Source organism: Phasianus colchicus, chromosome 26, assembly GCF_987193195.1.
Source record: "Phasianus colchicus chromosome 26, bPhaCol1.hap1.1, whole genome shotgun sequence".
NCBI lineage: Eukaryota > Metazoa > Chordata > Aves > Galliformes > Phasianidae > Phasianus > Phasianus colchicus.
Genome location: NC_143461.1, coordinates 3,286,499 through 3,302,684, shown reverse-complemented (window position 1 = coordinate 3,302,684; position 16,186 = coordinate 3,286,499). Strand labels below are relative to the sequence as shown.

Genomic DNA, 16,186 nt, shown 5'->3' with positions numbered 1-16,186 from the left:
GATCTGCAGCCTACAGAGTTGATATCTAACCCAGAAATACCCAGGCTCATGCTAAGGCTTTCTCCCTCTTAAGCCCCAGGTGACCTGCTAAACATCATTTCTTTATTTCAGGCTGTAGACAAGCCAACTGTTAATGGCTGCAAATGGGAAAAACTTCAGGGGAAAAACATAAGGAAGCGAAGGGGGAGGGGAAATGAGAGCTGAGTCAGCACTGTCATTGTTACACTGCCTGTAAACAGTTCAGACAAACTATACAGGGCCCCTAGCCCAATAGCTTAGATAGTACATAGTTGTGTAGAACAGGATTTTATTTGGATACTACTTTGGTGAATATACCCAGCTGACCAGAAAGCAATGGTTAACAGATGTATCTAATTAAACCACTTTGAACTCCTACAATAAACAAGTCAATCTCCACTTTACTTGGTCAGAGGTCCTGAACATGAAACGCAGAGGAAAAAAAAAGCAAACTAAGAGGATACCTTATGTGTGGATACAAGCTAAGGCTTAGAGACATACACACAACAAACCTTCCTTCAAAGCTGCGATAGGATCAAGAACTCTTTTTTGCCATTATCTGGTATATGCCTATGTGAACTCGTCTGCTCTCCAGTAAAATTTGTGTTCTGAGATGGCTTTACCACTTCATTTTCCCATTGGGAGAGCTGAATTCAGAATAACAACACTTTCCATCCTGCACCCTGGAGACAAATTAACAGTTTGCTTTAGAAGATAGGTGTAGACTAGTGAATAATCCATTGGTAGAAAATCATTTGGTATAGAACACCATGTGAGCAGTATACAAGGTGTTATTCATGAATCAGCAGCTCATTTCCCTTTGCCAGCCCTAGAGGGAAGGCAATGAAGATTTATAGGCAGGAACAAGAAGATATTTTTCTTGCAGCAAGCAATGCTCCTGTCCCCCCAGAGCACAGAAAAAAAACTGTGTGGTGCGTGCCACATCTGTTGACATTAACTCTTAAGGAGACTGCCTGGCTCCATCAGGTTATACTGGGAAGAGGAAGACTAAAGACTAATCACACAAGTTCTACAAGGAAGGTTACAGAGGTCTCTTAGAGCAGGAAGGACAAGTCACAAGAGCCTGAGGTAAACAAGACTGACAAGAGAAGGCATAGGGCTCTTGCAGCAATTGTATGTTTACCAGCTGAGAAACAGTACTTGGTCAGAAAGGAAATTAGAAGGGAATCCACAAGGAAACAAACGTGTTATGAGGGCAGTGAAAGTTAGGAGGCAACTTAACCTCATTTTGCTGAGGAGTCAGAGAAAGATGAGGAGTTACAGTTGAGCAGTCCTACGAATGAATTAGAGGCTTGCAGTCTTCCTTACTATAAACACCAACTGCCACACTCTCAGGCTCTGTGCAGGAAATAACCCAACTTCCCTCACCCAGCCCACAATACCCCCTTCCCTAAGGCCTGGTCAGGATACAAGACAAATGGATGCTGATACAAAGCAATGTTCAGAAGCCCCAACGAGGATAACAAATCCTTAACATTTGGTTTCTTTTTCTGAGTTCCTTTAGCACATGGTGTATCCATAAATCACCCAGCTGAGCTCACCCTTTATGTCCCTGTGCACAATCATGTTGCTGTGAAGGTATGAGACTCCCTCGAGAATCTGGCGAGTGTATTTCCGGGTTACATTTTCTGTGAGAGCACCATATGCCTTCAGCTGGTCCTTCACTGACCCCTGTGCCAAAACCAAACAGAACAGACTGGTAAAGAAATGACATACCACAAATCTTGCAGTCTCCATTCAATTCCCAGAGCTGAGACCATGTTATATAGCCAACCAGCACATAAACGAATTCTGGCCTCTTCTAAAGCCTTTTTTTGTGAGGCTTTCAGAACTTCTTGCTCTGTGAAACCCCTTTTGAGAAAAGCAAGGACATAACAGCAAAAATATCTTGAGGAGTGTGTGTGCTTTCTGCATCCTTTAGCTGTGTTGGTACAAATGTCTGTGGATACAAGCAATAAATTAGTTCAGCAGACAGATCCAGGTCGAAGGTTTCCCTTTTGCAGGGTCAGTTTTATGCTAGTTTGCTGCAGTGCATGATTTTGCTAATTCAGTTAGCCCAATTTACAAGTTGGCCCAAGTTCTTTCAATTGCTTTGGCAGAACAAATTTACACTGAAGGGATGGAACTGGCTTTAGTGACTAACAAAGAGAATGTATCTCAAGTACAAGACACACTGGAGCACACTGTTTAAGCAAAAGTTTAGTCCTGACCAACAAACCCACTCATCTCCCTTTGAGTCAGCTCTCACCCCTGGCATGTACTCCATGAAGATGGTCAAGGTCTTCTCTGCTCGATCCCGCAGGCATCCATAGTACTGAACAATACGTTCATGCTGGAGGTTCTTCAGCAGCTGAATTTCACACTCCAGGGCACTCACTTCCTACGGACATTGGAGGAGAAAATAAGGTTCCAGCCCCAGGAAATATTTCATCCTAATAAATCCATCCACGTCACTGGCAGGATGAGACCACTACTACAGTGATGCAGACTATTCCATGATATTGGCTCACCTAGCTTATGGGAAAGGCAAACAATACCGATGCTTCATGTTAACCTTTGCTGTATAATAAGCTGGTAGTAGTGGTGCAGAAATAGAACAGAGGCAGTATCATATTTGAATTTACTACCAGAAAAAATCCTTTCTTTGTTGTCTTGAATCTGTCAGCTGTTTACTGAATGGCTTTAGGCAAGGTGACAGAAAGCATTCTTCAGGGACAACACAGAAATAACCTGAGCACTGAGCTGATGGTAGTGAGCTCTAATTTCAGCTATGAAAAAGGTTTAAATAGATCATTACAGAATGGACAGGAAGCTTTCTGTATGAACCTGAACCCACGAGATACCTAGAATATAGGTGCTAAGAGCTCCTAACTTCTTTTCTCACCTAGTCCTGCACTGATTCGTGCTGATGATTTTATTTGGATCAACTTTAGAAACTGCTTCCCCTCTTATTTACTTCAAAGAATCTGCAGGCATGCACATGAAACTAATTCTCTGCTCTATTCTTGCCACAGACAACAGGGTATTATAGTGCAAAGGCAAAAAGGCTATCCAACAATTTCAGACTGAATCAGAGATGTTTGTTGCCCAAGAAAAGTATCAGGTTCTTGCTGAATCCAGGGAATGAGCAGGCTGTACATCAAAGGTGCTGGAGAAGGAGGATTTATGGAAAAAGGAATGATGGTTTTCCCCAAATTAGTCCCACTTAACTCTCTCCAGCCCTGTGTCTCTAAAAGCTGCCAGAATTGCTTCTCTCACCTCAGGAGAGAATACTGCTCTTCAAGAGCAAGGACCTGGCTGCAAGTAGCTTAATGGGACTGACTGATAGTTTGAAGTTTGGAGTTTCAGTGCCTTCAAAATATATTCCAGCCTGTTCTCCCTTGGTTCAGATTTACTCACAGATTTACAGCAGAGACATGCATAACTTACAACTCAGACCTTCTCTTGGAACCAATATTCCACACGAAACCAGAATAATTAAATCTTCATGGATTAGTTATCTTGACTCAAAGTGGATTTGTTTAACACAGGGAAACCAGTATGTTGTTCAAACACTACAGAAGAACCTAAGAGCCAACTCATTTGTATTCACTGTGCAAAAGTTGTCTGCTAGTGTATAATTTCAAGGTGCCCTTTGTCATCTCCACTGTTTCTACTGCATTGTCATATTATGTTCCTATTAGTTTACAGTTCAGTTTATTTTGAGGATAAGGAGAGCTCAGTAGTGGAAACAGGCAGCTCATAATTAGTACAACTGATACTGAGCCTACCATATAAGCCCAGGAAATGGGTTTTCTAAGTGCATGCACCTTTTTAATAAATTATTATCATTTAAAAAAGAGAAAAATCCTACTTTTTCTGGATTTACTTTCACTCACATCCATGTCTAACCAGGAACATAGGGCAGTCTAGTATTCCTCAAGTAACCTGGCATCAAACCAAAAAGCTGAGAACAGAGAGCCAAAAGCGAAGCCAGAAAATGGATTTTAGTTGCAAGCTAAAGTTAATAATACGGAAAAGTAATTTTTAAATGACTCCCATTCCTCTCCACATGACTTGAAACACTAGCACAAACTAAATAATGATGCCAGCTTTCGAGGACAGACAGACACAGGCACGTTACAAAGTCTGCACAGCAAAGTTTAGCAGCTGCTAAGAGAATTACCTTGCTCGTTTCAGGACTCTCTGGGTCAAACTGGACCTGCTTAGCTGCAAGCTCTCTGCCCGTGTCCACATCATAGCACAGATACACACGACCAAAGGCACCCTGGCCCAGCAGTTTTCCTCGCCGCCAGTTTATCGGAGCGCTTGGAGCTGAAAAAAAGTAACAATTCTTCTTTCTGGCTATTTGAAGATAGTAGTGAGCTTTTCAAAGATCAATTCCCACTGTAGAGAGCTTGAAATGAATACTTTGCAGATGAAGAAGTGGACATAAAAGGGGCTCTCCCAGGATCAGAGTGGCAGAACTCCAAACTCAGATCCCCAGGCCCCCGTGTCCCATTAAAAAGAAATGGTGAAACATCTTACAGAAACACACTACACACAATTTTATGTTATTCAGTAAATGGGCATGAATATGAAATTTCATTCCACCAGCAGGGTGGATTCTACAACATCACAATCTTAAGAGATGGAGCAGCAATTAAACACGACTTTCTGACACCTGATCTGTAGTTACTACATTGGATGAGAAGAAGTGGATCAGCCTTGTCCCATCAATTCCATCCAGCTAAGAACGGCTCTTAAGCTTCAGGGACAACTTGAAGGACATCACTTATGAGTACTTGGCCAATTATTGCTTAGTCTGAGGTTCCTTCTCCCGCATGAAGGATTTTATTGCAAGGCTATCTCTAGAGCAGAAAAATTAGAAGTCATAATTCCCTACAAAATCTGCTATGGTAGGAACCATAATGTAAGGACAGTGCAGGTACCTTCATCACATACTGAACAATTAAGACTAACCAATACACAAGAGAGCCACCTAAAGCAGCCACCCCCAGCAGGAGACTGTCAGCAGGGAATTATGAGCTCTCATTGTTCTGCTATGCTGCCCAGCTTATTGTACAGGTGGCAGACTCCTGACCCAGAAAGTCTTGAGCCCAGTTTTCCAGACAGCTCTTGATAACAAAGCACATTATTCAAAGACCACCGCTTTAACTAACACTGAAAATGACACTACCAGACACATGCAGTGCAATGCATCCAATTATTTTGTATATAAGAAGAAATTGTAAAAAACAAAACCAGGAACCAGCCATCTGGACGGTGAGAAAACGCAGAAGAGCTCAGAGATTAGCTCTGCCATGTCTAATTTAATCAGATTTACTGCCAGTCAGTGTTTTAGTATGTTGCTTACTCTGCTGGTTTAATGTCTTTATTTTGATCTTTAAATTACTGTGCGGAATGGCTGAAGTTCATTAGGAATGACTTATGCCCTATTTCTTTCTTTTATTATTATTTTTTAATAACATAAATGTCCCCAGATAGCAACTCAGGCATGTTATTAACATAGAAGCAAATCTTCTTACCAAGGAGCAAATGACATAAATACAGTCCTTAACTAGGAAAGTAACTGCAATATGCAAGCTTGACTATAAATGTTAATGTATTCAAAAATAAGTTTGTCTGGCAGTTTTAAGAATCCTGTATGCCATCTAGATCAATCAGCTTACACTTTTTTATCTCTTAGCTGAATTTCCAGTGTTTTCTAGAGGAAAGGCTAGTTCCCAGTGCAAGACTACATATTCTGACTTGACAACTATTTCAAGCACAATACACTCCCAACATCTTTCTTACACACTCACAATTCTGTGGGCTGTAATACGATTTGTTAAATCTTACAACCAAAGTAGGAAGTAGCAGAAAACAGCTTGGTTATGCAGATCTAGACAAGCTTTAATAGCAGTACTTGCCTTCCTGGACACTGCTAGACTAAGGATTATCACCAGCTTCTAAATGAACTCAACTGAGGGGAAAAAAAAAAGACCTCTCAAAGGTGAGTCAGACTGGTCTTAAAACAGAGCCACACGACTATGTGGTTTGGAATGGCTTCTTAAAAATCCAGCTATGATCAAATTGGATCTGGAGTTAATCTCCAACAGACTTTCTTGCCTGTAGCCCCAGGAGCCTTCCTCCAGCATCAAGGTGATCACTCACATTTAGTGGGAATGTTCCTCTCCTGCACAGCAAGGGCATTTTCACTGTCAGCACTCCGCAGGCGCCCCCGGGAGTCCAGGTACTGCAATGCCAGGCCCAGGTTTTCCCCATTGGTGCTTAAGGAACGACTTGAAGGTACCAAAGTGAAAAGATTCCCTTGGTGACGCCGTATCCGGGGAAATGTCCGCCGACCTGGAGAAAAACAGTAACATTTCTAAATGACATCCTTACAACTGGTTAGCAATGGCCAGAAGGTAAGCAATGAAGAGAAATGATAGGGAAAAAAAAAAAGCTTTGTTCTTTTCCCATGAATTAGAATCTACTGCTGATCAGACAACGCACATAAATCTGATGGATCTGATGTTCAGCACTGCTTTGGACCTCTCCCCCAGAGCAGAAGGGAGACATTTTGTAATGAAGAGTGCAGTACTGCTTCCAAGCAGCCTCATCGAGACCTAAACAGAACTTGCCTTCCACAGCAAAAATCTGGTCTACAGACTACCATACAAACGCCAAGGCTTGCTAACAACCACACACACAGAATGATTTTCTAGACAAGATGCCCCAGATTTGCAAATAAAAAACGTAAACAAAGACTGTGAGATCTTCTGCCCCTTATAGAACCTGGAGAAATTAATTTCCATAAAGCCAACTGACTAGCAGAGATGTGACTCTACAATGCTGGTATCTTCATTTTAAAGACTCAGAAGCACATGTGCACTGTGAACTAGGAAGCATAATGAATCCTTGAGGTAGGAATGGCTTCTTAAAAATCCAGCATTACTGGATTTTTCAACCCTACCACTCACTGACCAGCCTGGGTGCTTGCAATAAGCACGAAGTAAACAAAGAAATCTTCCCTTTGAAAATGTGGCATCATGCATGGCTGCAGTAACTCCAGCACTACCTGCAAGGACCAGAGCACTCCAAGGCTCTTCAGCCAGGTGTTGTGCTTGTCCCTGGAGGTTGCTATTGCTCCAGTTTCTTTTTCAAAACTGGAACAGAAGATCTGAAAACAACTCACCATCATTGTAGTCCTTGTGCTGCATGGAGACGTTGTAGCGCCGAGGGTAGGTCCCACCTTTCCCAGCTTTGTCATAGATCTGATTCTCACGGTCTGAAAGTAGGTGCAAAAAAAGAAGTGAGGCTCTTTCAAAAAGAACACGTTTTCTAAGGACAGAATTTTCCTGTGGCAGCAGAATTTTTAGTAAGATGTAAGAAAGAAATAACCTCAGAGTTTTTCAATCAACATATCCCCCATTCTTCCATTTTTATCATTGCAGCAAACCTGGAGGCTAGCCAGCAAACAGCAGAACATGCCTGGATCAAGTACTCTTCATCCTGGACACTGACATACCTGAGATCTCCTGTCTATTATCAGGGAAGCTTTGTGCCCTTGACATCCGTGACTTCCGAAACGAGGGACTATTAAAGAAAGAAGGCAAGAGTAAGTTTTGCTAGCTATGGAGAGAAACCTATAAGGCCTTTAAATCACAAGCTAATACATTTGCACATCGGTAGCAGTGATTCTCACATCAGAGTCCTTGCAATAATTTCATGTTAAAGCAAAATCAGGCTGAGCCCCTGACTATTTCCCAATGTGGGCAGTCATCCTTTCAATTTGTGCCACTTAATCAGTGGTTCTCTGGCCTGTGGTTTGAGACCCAGTGCTTCCTCCTGCAGCCACATGAAATGGAAGGTTAAATCCAAAACTAAGGGGAAGAGTGAAACAGAATACTGGCTGCAGCACATTGCTCATGGGGCAGCAGAAAATGAGGACTGTTGTCCTAAGAGGTTTACATGATGGGTAAGAGTTCCTGTCATGCAAACTTCTGTTCACCTTTTTCTCTACCAGCAGCAGATGAGCCTAACCACAAATGTTGCTTATAATACTGATCCCTCATGCTACTCCTTGATTAGCAGGACTGCTCAAGGCAAGCCTAATTACGGTTCCTTGTTTGGCAGCAGGCCTTTAGCATCTCTTAAGACATGACACAAACTTAGTCTGTGCCAGAGGCATGTTATCTTTTGTAAACTAGTGCAAATGGAGTGAGCCTTCCACAGCTTTTAGGCTCCCACATGAGATCCCTTTCCTACTACACAAATAAAACAGCAGCTTCCCCAGATGATACCCACCCCAACAAGAAACAATCAGGAATTTTTCTTTCCTTCACACACTGTAATTGCTTCTTTGTGACTCGATAAACTATGTGGAGGATGTGGATGGATACAAAACCAAACCTCAAGCATTCAACATAAAGGCATACACTACCTACAGGAATCAGCTTGGGGGAAATCGTAAAAACTTGCAGAAGTCCTAAATTACATGTGCTGGAAAGCCACAGCTACTATTCAAGCTAATGGGACCTATGGCTGTTCACCAACAGCTTCAGTTGTGAGTGCCCTTCCTTCCCTCACAGAATCAATGACTGCAGGAGTGGAAATTCAATTCTGTGGATTTTAGATCCCCCAAACTGAGAAAATGACTTGTCTTTGAAAAAGAACACTTCTCTTAGGGGGGTCTATATATAAACATAAATAGGACATTTCAGTTTATGAATTTCAGGTTATTTCAAATCATTAATTTTATATGTGAAGCACTTAAAAATTCCTATCCTTTCACATGCACACTTTAAATATTCAAAGGCAGCACTATTCCTAATACCTGCATGAGATGGGCAGCAGCAACAGCAAAGGAAAGGAAGAGAAAGATCTAAACCATCAGACTATCAGCAGCAGCAAAGAGACTCCCCATTTATCTTTGGAATTAATACAGTATCTTGCAGAACACTGGAATTTAATGTAATGATATATTTGTGTAACCTTAGAATAGGTTGTTGGTTTTTTTTTTTTAAATGAACAAGTAGAGCCTTGTCTGAATGATTTAAATACCCTGAAGCCAGATGTTCTCTGACTTTAGGCTCCACACAGACGGCACACTTCAGAACTCTGTATTTATAACATAGAGCTACTCAAGCACCAGTTTGTTGGGGTATGTTTTTGCCAGAAAATAAACCCACCTTAAAATGCAGTTAGTTCTTGTTAAGAAATATTTTGGGCTGTAGGTAGGAAATAATTTCCTAAATCTCTCCAAGAAAATTTGAGATGGAAAACAAACTTTTGCATAAGTACAACTGGCATATTGACTTTAAGCCCATGAGTTCCTACCAGCCCATACATTTGTACCTGTCTGCTGACCTGTCCAAGGACTGACAGCTTCCTGACACCGAGTTCTCAGCACTGCTTAAAGGGTCAAGCATCTGCAACATAAAAAAAATCACATAGCAACATCAGTCTGATGCCTAAAAGAGGCTGTACATGATGATTGGAGTCTACTAGTGCTCGCCTGGAGGATGTCCAATTGAAGAGGGAAGCTATTTAGAATGTACATTTTTCCTCTGTCTTCCACATAAACTGTTAAGCATGTATCAAATTTGAACAATTGCTTTGCTTTAGGTGATAAAGGACTCTGCTGTGAAAATGAAAGTAAATCAACTAGTGTGCTGGGTTCCATCCCAAGCGACTTCAGGAACAGAAGGCCTCAGCTGGTGCTACTGCATTGCTGTCTCCACCTGCAAGCTGCCCTTTGGCCTTACTTCCTACTTTTCTGAATGGAAACTGCAGTTTCAAATGCAAGAGGGTCAACATGAGCCTGATAATAGGAAACCTGAGAATACATGTGTAATATCACCAAAGCTGCAGGGTTCATTCAAAGGTGGGGAGACAATGACCAATATGCATGACAACTGCTGCTGGCAGCTCAACAAAGGCACTGAACGCATACATCTAAAAACAAGTTTGATGTATGGTAAATCACAGAATGGCTTGGCTTGGAAGGGACATTAAAAATCACCTAGTTCCAACCTCCTGCAGCGAGCTGGCTGCCACCACCAGAGCCCCATCCAATCAACATCTCTAGGGATGGGACGTCCACCACTTTTCTGGAGCAACCTGTTCCAGTGCCTCGACACGCTCCGGGTAAAAAAATTCTTCCTAACATCTAACTTAAATCTTCCCTCTTTGGGTTTAAAACCATTCCCTTTTGCGGAATCACTCTCTCCCTGTGTAAAAAGTCATTCTCCCTCCTGTTTATAAGCTCCCTTTAATGGAACTGGAATGCTGCAATGAGGTCTCCTGGATCCTTCTCTTCCTCAGGCAGAACACCTTGCATTTGGCTTTGTTGAACTTCATTTGGCTCATGTGGGCCAACTGCTCAAGTCTGTCCATGTCCCTCTGGATGGCACCCCTTCCTTCTACTACATCAACTGCAGTACTCAGCTTAGTGTCACCAGCAAACTTTCCATAAGCAGAGGGGTGGCCAGCAGGGACAGGGAGGTGATTGTTCCCCTCTACTCTGCTCTTGTGAGGCCCCATCTGCAGTACTGTGTCCAGGTCTGGAGCCCCCAGCACAAAAAATACAGAGAGCTGTTGGAGAGGGTCCAGAGGAGAGCCACGAAGATGATCAGGGGACTGGAGCACCTCCCCTATGAGGACAGGCTGAGGGAGCTGGGCTTGTTCAGCCTGGAGAAAAGAAGGCTGCGGGGTGAATCATTGCAGCCTTTCAGTACCTAAAGGGAGCCTACAAACAGGAGGGGAATCAACTCTTTGAAAAGGGAGATAACTGCAGGACAAGGGGAAATGGTTGGAAGTTGAGGGAGGGAAGATTGAGGTTGGGTGTCAGGGCAAAGTTCTTTGCTATGAGAGTGGTGAGGTACTGGAACAGCTGCCCAGAGAGGCTGTGGATGCCCCGTCCATCCCTGGAGGTGTTCAAGGCCAGGTTGGATGGGGCCATGGGCAGCTCAGGCTGGTATTAAATGTGGAGGTTGGTGGCCCTGCATGTGGCAGGGAGTTGGAGATTCATCATCCTTGAGGTCCTTTCCAACCCTGGCCATTCTGTGATTCTGTGAAACTTGCTGAGGCTGCACTCAATCCCACTATCCACATCACTGACAAATGAACAAGGAAACAACAGCAGCTGCTAACACAACCACAGCTACTGAATGTTCTAGGAGTGAAAATAAGAGGCCAGAGAGCAGCAGCAAACTCTTCAACAGCTGGATTTACTTTTCTTTACCCTGATGTTCATACTCACACACTGCTCGTTGGTTTCGGGGATGAATTCGCCTTCACTGTTTATGCTGGTGTAGGAACCCTGCCGAGCAATGCGCTGCTGCCTCTCAGGAACGTACCCAGGGGGTGGTGAACTCCGGCCTGTGTTCTGGGAACCTGAGCCAGAAAGAAGGACATGTCTGACTTTGGTGATTCCCGAAATGAGATAACGCATGCACGTCCATAAAATCTAAATATTCACCTCTGATGCTAGGCCTCTATGAGCAGCACATTACAGCAACTATGATTACATACAGCAACTCTGGAGTGAGCGTAATAGTTGGGACAGAAGTGGAACCAGGAGGTGTGATGTAAAAGGCAAAATACTGAATGAGCACTTGTGCTACCATTTAAGACACTGCAAGAAAACTGCTGGTGAAGCTCCCATCAGAGCAGTTAGTTATCTCTAACCTCTTCTGCTCAATCCTCCAAGCATAAGTTCTGTACCTCAGGGAAGGCAGAGGACTTCAGCAACTCCTGGCTTTCTAACAGGGGCATGAACTTCACTGCACTGCTCATGTGCACTAAACAAATCACTTGTCAGAGCAACAAACCTTTTGTCTTGGCTATAACTTCATCATCTACTTTGAATGTCAGAACTCTCCTAGTTATCATTAGCTGAGCTAATCATACTGCTATTGTAAATTCAAATATCCCCTGGGAGAACTGTCATCTTTGTAAACAACCCTAAAATTGGTTTTATTCTGTGAAATTGAAATAGTACAACTAGCTTGGGTGAGAACACAGAGATCAACTGCAATTTCCCTTGATCAGATGAGATAGCTAGATGGACACTTTCTGTGTTCAGGGGCCAAAAAATGAGAAAAACATTTTACTCATCTGTTTTGGTACTGCCTAAGGAGATTCTGTTGTGAGAGAAATGTAACACCTGGGGCTTGTTTTTCCCCTATGGATCTCAAAGAAGATGACACACTAGAAACAGGAAGGAATATAAAATCCTCTTCTGCAGCAACGTATCCACCTGCAGCTCCCACCAAGTTCAAATGTGAGCTCCAAGAAACTCTGCAGTCCAGCCAACCTACCCAAGGTCACCCATGAAGTCAGAGGCAGAGTTTGAAGATCAGCTCGCAAGCTGTGCTCTTTACAACACTGTCTTTAATTAAGTGTGTGTACTCAGGTGCTGTGAAAGATGGGTAAGGATCAGCAAATACTCTCCCAAGAAAAATATTTTCAACAGAAATTATTATAATAAAGAGCGAAGGCAAACACTGGCAGTAGCAAACTGAAAACCTTGCACACACCTTTCAGAGGGCAGAATGAAAGGAAAAAAACACACTGGCATGGCTTTGGGTGCATGAGGTGGTTTGCATGTAAAAAGACAATCTATGGCTTGGAGCTGCCACCTGATTTTCCGAGTAGCTCTGCAGGGCTCACGTGACAGCAGCACAAACCAAATGGGGGGAGATAAACAGGAGAGTGTGCTGTGTGGCTGCTCTGAGGCACAGGAGCATACTTTCACTCCTTCCGACCCAATGCCACGGCTGAAGGAAGCCCACGTCCTGCTGGCAGCAGCCCAGCTGCTATTGTGGAAAGGCCCCCATTGCTGGGCAGGAAAAGGAAGTCGGCACTAAATCAATGTATATCAAAGGAAGCGAGTGGAAAAAACACAAGTGCTGCCAGAATGCTTAGCAACTACTTTTTTCTCTCTCTCTCTTTTTTTTTTTTTCATAATAAAACTTATCTTTACTTCCCCCAAATTGGTGACAGCAGGCTCCAGGCCTGTCCACTTGAGAAGACAGGAACTACACAGATATATATTCTGCATGCAAACAGTTTCTGCTGAATGCTGCTTTCAGCTTTCATTTCATGATGTGTTATGAATAGAGAATTATCTCTGTTTGAAACACTAGAAAACAGGAGTACATTCTTTCCCCAGAATTAAAGATAGGAAAAGAGGAGGAAGAAGGAACTAACTTAAGGCTGAGCTGCTGCCAAATTACCACCAGACCTCCAACAGAACTGGAACCCTTCTGGATCTCTTAATAAGGTAGGAGCCTGAAAAACCGTGACAAGTTCAGAAAATAAAACCAATGCCTTCTTAATTAGACTAATCAGAAAGTGTCCATTAGCTGGCAAAGGAGGAGAGAGCAACAGGGATACAGAAGAGGCCCCTTATTACTACACCACTTACCCATGACAGACACTCAGTATGGGCTGTTAGCTTTGGCGTCACTATTTGGATACCTTAGCATGCCAACAAAAGAACAAGGTTTTTTTAAATGAAATGCTTTTGGCACTGAATCTGTCTGAAAAAAGTAACATGGTGTTCAGACAAGCATGGATACCACTGCTTGCCTTATAGGAGCAAGGAATGTTGCTCTTTTTATGCATATTAACATCAGACTATAATGGATGGGAAAACCCTTTCTGTACCAGTTTCAGACATATTTCTGATGATTTCAGCACTTCTCTAGTTGGGTTGCTACTTCATAAGAGTAAATGGTGTAAAAGGGGATCAGCAGATTCTAGACAAGATGCAAGCAAACTTGCTAGACAAATCTAGTACAGAGAACTACTGGTTTAGTTCTTAAGCCCCTCTCTACTGAGCTTCCACTCAAGTATGCTTTGGTCACAGCAGCGTGGACTTGAGTTTAGAGCTACCAGTATGGAAGGAGACTGTTGGCTCCAATTTAATTGCACTCGTTATTTGACAGTACAATTGCTTCCAAACATCAATCTAAAATCCAGTTAAGATCATGCCTGAAGGTTACAGTTAATCAAACTGAAGTACTCCTCCTCCATAGAGGGAGCTGGTGTAGAACTTGGAAACAAAACAGCTCTGACATTCCCAGCTCCTAGTGCTGCCCTCGTGATTTGCAGCACCTGTCATCTGCAGCACTGGGTCTGACAGGCCCTAAAATAGCTGTTCTAACAAATGCAACCACGCTCTGCTTCTGCTTCCAGCAAATTTCAGTTTTTCTCACTTCCAAGGCAAAAGTCATTTCCACACGCTACCACCTCAGGCTCTAGCCTTCAGATCCCTGCTATTGCTCACCACCTTCTTGCTCTTTCACAGCTTACTGAGGTCTCACACCATGATTCTAAACCATGAAGTTGCAGGAGCTTCAGGCATTTCAGTTTTTCATAGAAAACCATCACAGCTTTGAGCATCTTTCAACCACAGATTTGAACAGTGCTTCGTAGTTATACAGTGAGATACCACAGAGAAATCAGGCAGCTCAGCCAAATCTACCACAGGTAGAAACCATGGAAATAAAAATGCATGCCTGTGGCTGCTCTTAGCCAATGCACTATGTGGTGCATCCTGTGCTCTGTAAGGTGTACACATATGGTCAGAAAGTTCTTCCTGTAAAATCATACACACAGTTAAGAGAACTGACAACACTTGTCAACTTCCAGGGTGAGATTTACATTACAGGAGTCTTACATGGACCTTCCCACTGAATGTGAACTCACTAAGCTAATAAACACAAAGGAAATGAGACAGAATCACATACTACTGACTCTACTGACTCTTTTCATTCTCTTCTGTGCAGCTGTCTCAGTCACCTGTCCTATTTGCCCTGTGTGCTGCTGATGTGCTAATTACAAGTGGAAGGTAAGGGAAGTCAGCAGGGAGGGCAGTGGAGAGACAAGCAGTGGCAATTCTTGTGCTCCCAGTAAAATACTTCATTCCAGGGACAAGTACAGGTTCAAAAAAAAAAAAAAAAAAGAAAAATCAAATCTAGTGAAATTGCCAATCTAAATACAAAAGCTTAACAGGCTCACGTAAGCTTTCCAAATTCCTAACCTCAATGAATCTGGCTTTAGCACATCCCCTTTAGCAGCTCCTCAGCTGTTCAACAGCTTAGCAAGGAACTCTGAAACTTTCTATTACAAATGTATCAGGAGTTTTTGAACATGAACTGCCTTGTCCTAGAATGACCTTTCATTTTCTCATGGTTTTCATCAACTATACAGTAAATACTACCGTCCAAAAGAACATTTTCACCCCCAGAAAAGTGGCAGAAATACTCACTGACAGAAAGGTGCCTGCTTCGGGGCTCTGGCTGCTGATAGGGTGTGTTCACATCCCCCACAGATTGGGAGGTTTTAATCCTGACTTGTTTGGGCAGTCCAGAATGGGGTGAAGAACTGGTCTGTTGGGTAAAATGAAAAGAAAATAAAATGATACTGTGAAGCTCAAGCAGTCTGGCTACAGTTTAAAAACTTCATTATGTTTAGTATCAAGAAAGTAGCTGAAAATCAGTCCTAGAGCCTGATGTCTTATTATTTCATATTACTTCACAGGACACAGACAAGAAAGGCAGCAAAAGAAGAAGCTTTGCAATTATATTGTGAAACAGGAGTCAAACAACTAGAGCATACTATCCTCCAGCCTCCAACCAAACACAGGATTTACAAGTCTCAGTGTTGTCTCCCATTAGCAAATACCTGTGAAAGCAATGGGAAAGGGACTCAGATCATGGACAAACCTATAATTTCTACCAGCCACTTTAGCCAGCATAGATAAATTGGGAATCTTGCACTTTCAGAAGCATTTACCTACCAATGTGGTACCCTACAATTTTTAAAAGTGTAGTGACTACTCAGAGAGCAAAAATACTAGAATTTAAGAGCACAAAGAGTTTGAAGATACCAAGATGAATGCTTTCTTCGTCCTTTCCTGAACCTACATAGACATAATGTAATTAAAGATCCTTTCTCTATGGTGCCTTCATTTCATTCAAAGCAGAGCAGTGAAAGGAGACATGTCATTTGAACAGGACTGGCATATGAGATGTGAGGCCATACATCAAAAAAGTACTGAACTGCTGCTCATTCAAAAAGCAAAACCCTTTGCACTCAATAAGGAGGGAGTCAGATTTAAATTGCAAAAACTGTTGTCATGAGTACATTC

The 16,186-nt window shown here is 42.6% G+C and overlaps 1 protein-coding gene across 2 annotated transcripts in view; it reads right to left on the bottom strand.

Moving 5' to 3' along the window:
- Nucleotides 1-16,186, bottom strand: part of MAP3K3 (mitogen-activated protein kinase kinase kinase 3) — a 40,400-nt gene that overhangs the window by 7,212 nt on the left and 17,002 nt on the right. The window contains exons 7-15 of one of the 2 annotated variants that reach the window (XM_031600929.2): nt 15,305-15,425; nt 11,288-11,421; nt 9,382-9,455; nt 7,553-7,620; nt 7,220-7,312; nt 6,196-6,387; nt 4,205-4,353; nt 2,288-2,419; nt 1,581-1,710 (exon numbers count right to left, since the gene is read on the bottom strand). In XM_031600929.2, coding sequence (XP_031456789.2) covers nt 1,581-1,710; nt 2,288-2,419; nt 4,205-4,353; nt 6,196-6,387; nt 7,220-7,312; nt 7,553-7,620; nt 9,382-9,455; nt 11,288-11,421; nt 15,305-15,425 — 1,093 coding nt within the window. The remainder of the gene's footprint in view (nt 1-1,580; nt 1,711-2,287; nt 2,420-4,204; nt 4,354-6,195; nt 6,388-7,219; nt 7,313-7,552; nt 7,621-9,381; nt 9,456-11,287; nt 11,422-15,304; nt 15,426-16,186) is intronic. The other variant, XM_031600930.2, reaches the window with a different exon arrangement.